Source organism: Macrotis lagotis, chromosome X, assembly GCF_037893015.1.
Source record: "Macrotis lagotis isolate mMagLag1 chromosome X, bilby.v1.9.chrom.fasta, whole genome shotgun sequence".
Lineage (NCBI taxonomy): Eukaryota > Metazoa > Chordata > Mammalia > Peramelemorphia > Peramelidae > Macrotis > Macrotis lagotis.
In genome coordinates, this window is record NC_133666.1 from 306,620,301 (window position 1) to 306,626,300 (window position 6,000).

Genomic DNA, 6,000 nt, shown 5'->3' on the forward strand with positions numbered 1-6,000 from the left:
TAGAGAATTATGAATTAAAACTTTGTCTAGGTGGTGTATTGGACAGAACGTCAGACCTGGAGTTGGGGAGACTCATTTCCCTGACTTCAAATCCATCCTCAGATCCTTCCTAGATGTATGACTCTGGGCAAGTCACTTAATCCTGCTTGCCTCATTTTCCTCATCTATAAAATGAACTCGGGCAGGAAATGGCAAAACACTCCAATTGTCTTTGTCAAGAAAACCTCAAATAGAAGCATGAAGAGTCGGGCATGACTGAAATGACTGAACAGATTATTCTAACAAACCTGAATTATTCTAGTTAACCCAATGTTTTATCCTCTCTCCTGAAGGTGAATGAAGCTTTTGCTCCACAGTATCTAGCAGTGGAAGAATCTTTGCAGCTTGACCCAAGTAAAACCAATGTGAATGGAGGAGCCATCGCCCTGGGCCACCCTTTGGCAGCCTCTGGAGCACGAATCACTGCTCACCTGACTCATGAATTAAGGTATTTGTGACAGTTTATGTATTTAAATCTTAATTGCATTTCCAAACAGCCATGTCTTTCTGAACTTTGCAGCACAAATTGGTTAGATGTCACAAGTCCAAATTCAAGTTAGGAGGTACATAATATAATCTACATGCTTTATTGCATACTTAGGATCATAAATCAGAGTTAGAGGGACCTCAGGGACAATCTGGTCCAGCTCCTTCATTTGACAGCTGGAGAAACTGAGGCTCAATGATAGTCCTTGATATGCCAAGTTCACCCAATATAAACATCAGAATTGGGATTTGACTATCTAACCTAGTTTAAAAACAATCTAGAATGAGTGTTTTGTAGTTGTTTTGTTTTTTCTTCAGAGATTGCCTCTGTCCCATTGTTTTTAAATTATTTAGTTTAGACTAACACCATTCCAACTGGTCACATTTTAGAAGACAGTGTGATATATGGGAGAGTTTTGACTCAGGAATCAAAAGACCTAGATTCAAATCCTAACCTGTTTGACTTTGGGGTTTCTTTTTTTTTTTAAGTTTTTTGCAAGGCAATGGGGTTAAGTGGCTTGCCCAAGGCCACACAGCTAGGTAATTATTAAGTGTCTGAGGCCGTATTTGAACTCAGGGACTCCTGACTCCAGGGCCGGTGCTCTATCCACTGTGCTACTTAGCCGCCCCCTGTTTGACTTTGGATAAGTCACTTCACCACCACCCCCCAACCTTAGTTTCCTCATCTCTAAAATGAGGGAGTTGGACTAGATGACCTTCTACCTTGAGATAGATGAATCTATGATCCTAATGTATTTCTTTACAGTATTGAACCCAGGTCTTCCGATTCCAGAATTAGATGGTTCCTTTCTTTCTACTTTTTATCTAGGGGGACTTCAGAGTCTTTTCCCTTCTTGTCCTATCCCCTTATTTTTTCAAATAGTTCAAAAATTCAAATAATTTCAAATGAGAAAACAGGGCCAGGAAAATTAAGTAAACTTGCCAAAGGTCACATAGATCATAATCATCAGATTTGAGATTTAAACCCTGGCCCTCTGACTGCAGAGTCAATGTCCTTGCCATTGTAATCATACTTTCTCCTTAGATTCTTTCCTCCTTTGAATTATCCAAAGCCTCATTGATGGTTATTATAACTCCTCCAAATCTATGAACCATTCTAATCAGAACTGGCTCATCACCATGTGACTCACCATCTGCCTTACCACATAGCCTCTGTAGAGACCACCATGGAGATCACTGAGGACAGTAAGCATGTGGTCCTTTGTAGGACTGCTTTAGGATGGTTTCCATGATCTGTGTCAAAGATTTTTGGATTAATCAAGAAAGCTACAGTCTTTTAGGCTAAAGAACTGAAGTGATTGCTAAGGGAATGATATGAAAAGTACGCATTATAAAAGAACAAATGGATGAAGAGCTTTAATGTCTAAAACACTGTGGCCTAATACCAAAAGAGAAAGTCATTCCCAAGCTTAGCTCTTATTCTCTGTTCCAAGTCTATGTTGAAACCATGAGAGGGCTAGCACCATTTCCATATTTTAAGACAAAGGCTCCTCCAGCTGGCAATTTTAGGTTAGCATTGTTCAGCTACAGTCTAGACCATAGTCTGGAGAAATGAAGAAGAAAGGATTCTCCCGGATGAATTTTTTTTTTTGACTAGATAAAAGTGACTGTTCTTTGCCTCACATCTTACTTAGCCTTACTCACTGAGCAGGCATTGCCTCAGTCAAAGTGAGACCTGTGAAAGACCTTATTTAAAAAGGTCAAGATCTCTCATTGCATCCAAGGGTATCTCCAGTCATCCTGACTTCATATCTGGCCACTGGACCCAGATGGCTCTGAAGGAGAAAGTGAGGCAGGTGACTTAGCACACAGCATCCCTTTCATTGAAATCCAATTCATGTGCTTGTCATGGCTTCAGCCTCCCTGATGTCATGGCCTTCTTTGAGAATGAAGGACAAACAACAACAGAAAAGCATAGGAAATCATGGAGTTATCAACTTAGAATCCGTGGGGTCCTTAGGGCCAATGAGCCCCCCAAAAGTTGAGAAACTATCTCATCTGATCCCTCATTTTCTAAAGGAGTAAACTAAGATTCATGAAAAGTTCAGGAACTTCAGACTTCTATGATCTGTTGACTGTGGCTTCTTGCTGCTCCTCTAATGACAATACTCAAAGTAGTCCCTTCTGCCTGGCATGCTCCTCTTCCTCACTTCTACCTCCTGATTTCCCTAACTTCCTTCAAGAATTCAGCTCTAATTTCCCAGTCCTCCTCCTATCTCCCCCCCCCATTTCTCTCTCTCTATATATAATATTACATAATTATTTGAAGGTTGTTTCCCCCATTAAAATGAAGGGCCTTGAGGACTGGGACTATTGATTTGTCTTTTATAGGTCCCAGCACAAACCACAGTGTCTGATGCATATACTAAGCCCTTAAGAGATACCTGTTGACCACTAGTCATGCTGCTAGCTATGGAAACAGAAGAACTCATTTCATATCTTTCCCGATGCTAGCTGTCCAGAGGCAGCTAGATGATCAAAGTTGGACCTGGAGTCAGGAAGACCTACATTCAAATCTGACCTACTGGTCCTGTCATGCTGGACAAGCCACTTGTTTAGGGTGGTTTCTATGGTCTGTGCCAAATGTTTTTGGATTAACCAAGAAAACTACAGTCTTTTAGGCTAAAGAATTGAAGTGATTGGGACAGCTAGGTGGCGCAGTGGATAAAGCACCGGCCTTGTAGTCAGGAGTACCTGGGTTCAAATCTGATCTCAGACACTTAATAATTACCTAGCTGTGTGGCCTTGGGCAAGCCACTTAACCCCATTTGCCTTGCAAAAACCTAAAAAAAAAAAGAATTGAAGTGATTGCTAAGGGACTGATAGGAAATATATACTTTATACTACCTCAGTTTCCTCAAATAAAAAATAAGGATAACAATACAATCTACCTCTCAGGGTTGTTGTAAAGATCAAAAGAATTAACCTATGTAAATCTCTTAAGTGAAATGTTGTTGTTATCGCTACTTCAGTTATGATTGACTCTTCATTGGAGTTTTCTTTTTTTTTAATTGAAATTTGATTTTATTTTTCCAATTACAAGCAATAGTAGTTTTTCAACATTCATCCATTTGCAAATTTATGAGTTCCACATATTTCTACCACCACTCCTTCCCTCCCCCTTCCCCATAGAGGTGAACAGTCTGGTAAAAGTTGTATATATATAATCATTGAAAAGTTTTCTTGGCAAAGATACTGGGGTTTTTATCATTTCCTCACTAATTCATTTTACAGATGAAGAAACTGAGAAAAAGAGGGTTACATGGCTTATCTAGGGTCATGTAGTGAATAAGAATTGGAGGCTACATTTGAACTCAGATCTTCCTGATTCCAGGCCCAGAGCTTTAGCCATTGCATCACAAGCTGCCTCCATATAATTGCTAGCAAATATTACTATGACTTGCCTATCTGCGGACAGCCTACCAGGATAATAAACCTCCCTTGGAGTCAGTTTCCTCCATCTGTAAAATGAAATGGTCTGTAGAGTCCCTTCTAGCTCTCAAATCTGTGATCCTGTGACTTCCTCACCTCCACTCTGACACTGAACCATGTTGCTTTGCAGGAACAATAAAATCGAATTCAGATAGAAAAACCATAAATGACAACATGAGGATCATAAGGGAGTCTTTGATCTCACTCTGCTATTCACTGGTCGAACCAAGCGGAATTATTATTACATATTACATTACATACATTATTTTACTTGATGCTCACAATTATCCTATGAAGCACCCAGGACAAAGGGCACCCCTTTTTGTAAATTAAAAAATGTCTCAAAAGACAGGCTCTTTGGTATTGTTAGGATTGGGACTTAGGTCAAATGACTCCTGGTTTAGTATTTCTTTCAGCTATTTTCAAAGGCAATGGAGGAACATCCAAATAGAGAATCAGGCCTGTAATCAGAAAGATCTGAGTTCAGATCCAACCTCAGACACTTACTAGCTATGTGATTTGGACAAGTCATTTATGCTCTATTTGCCTCAGTCTATTTCACTGTAAAATGAAGATAATAACACCTACTTTCACTTGTTGTAAGGATCAAATGAGATAATCTCTGCAAAAGTGCTTAGCCCAATGACCTACACAGAGTAGACTCTCTATAAATGCTTATTCCCTTCCCCATCTCCCTAAACAATTTCAGATATGAGAAGCATCTTCAATAGGATTTCTAGAGTCTGAACTCCTCTCTAACATAATTGGAATCTGATGATACATACTCTAAAGTGGAGTAATTCTTAATTGAAGCAAGGAAAAATATTTCTAAAATTATGCATTCTTTTATGTGTGTAAACTTCATTAGACTCATTTATTCCATCAAAGCCCAAAATTTGAATCTTTGTTCATTAGAAGAGTATGGGAATTGGAAGACTTATGTTCACATCTCATAAAGTAAATGTTACCTCCTGCTTTCTCTTCTAGACGGCGAGGTGGGAAGTATGCTGTTGGATCAGCTTGTATTGGTGGTGGTCAAGGTATCGCTCTTATCATTGAGAATACAGCCTGAGAATCCAAGGATACATCGACTAGAGTTCTTAACCTGTAAACATTTATTTGCTAATTTGCATGAAAGAAAAATAATAGTGTTCATATAAATTTCTGACACTGACCTTGTTTTACCAGAGAAACTTACCGTGGGGCCAGGGGTGATGACAGATGTGGATTCTGAGGTCACTAAGGCAAAGAAATCCACTTATCCAGTATGTGTGCCCATCCTAAAACAAAACTACTTTTCCAGATTCAGCACCAGTAGTATAAAGTGTATTTCTCAGCCAAAATTCAACTAAAGGAATTTGGCAAAAACAGAACTCCTCCCTTAATAGGCCCAAATATACCTTTCTGCCTTATCGCCTAATTGCAAGGCCATCTTACCAGTTGTTGCCTTAACTCTCTAATGTCACTCCTATCATAAAAGATGTGTTTCTTGGTTCATTGCAATCAGAAGGCTTTATTGATCATTTTTGAAATTATGTTTGTTATGTACTAATTTCATGAAAAAATCTTTATAAAATGTCAATAAAAAGTCATTACAATTTCAAGTTACCATAAATGACTCATTTTATAGTGTTTCATTGTTTACAAATTGCTTTCCTTAAATCCTTAGGAAGTAAGTGATGCTAATAATGCTAATAATAAAATAATAATATTTTATACTCATTTTACAGATAGACTTATACAGATCAAGTGATATGCCCAAATCTAAAAGTGTATTTAGCTTGTTTAATAACTGTAGTTGCTGGTGATAGGCAGGGTTCTCATTTAACCAATCAGCCAAGTTGAAATCATTAACTCATTCAGAAACACAGGGCAAAGAAAGAATAATTATATAAGATTACATCTCACAAACTGAGGATGCATTTAGTGTCCATAAGTCGATAGTGGATACAACCTTACAGAATCATACCATGAAAACATATGCATAATGACACTTGGGCCCAAGACAACTCAGTTCTGGAT

General features: G+C 38.5%; 1 protein-coding gene across 1 annotated transcript in view; it reads left to right on the forward strand.

Annotated features, from left to right (window-relative positions):
• The window catches only part of ACAA2 (acetyl-CoA acyltransferase 2), a 37,295-nt gene extending 31,713 nt beyond the window's left edge, over positions 1-5,582 (forward strand). Inside the window, exons 9-10 of the mRNA XM_074207890.1 lie at positions 333-487; positions 4,966-5,582. Coding sequence (XP_074063991.1) covers positions 333-487; positions 4,966-5,050 — 240 coding nt within the window. The 3' untranslated portion in view covers positions 5,051-5,582. The remainder of the gene's footprint in view (positions 1-332; positions 488-4,965) is intronic.
• The last annotated feature ends 418 nt before the right edge of the window (positions 5,583-6,000 follow it).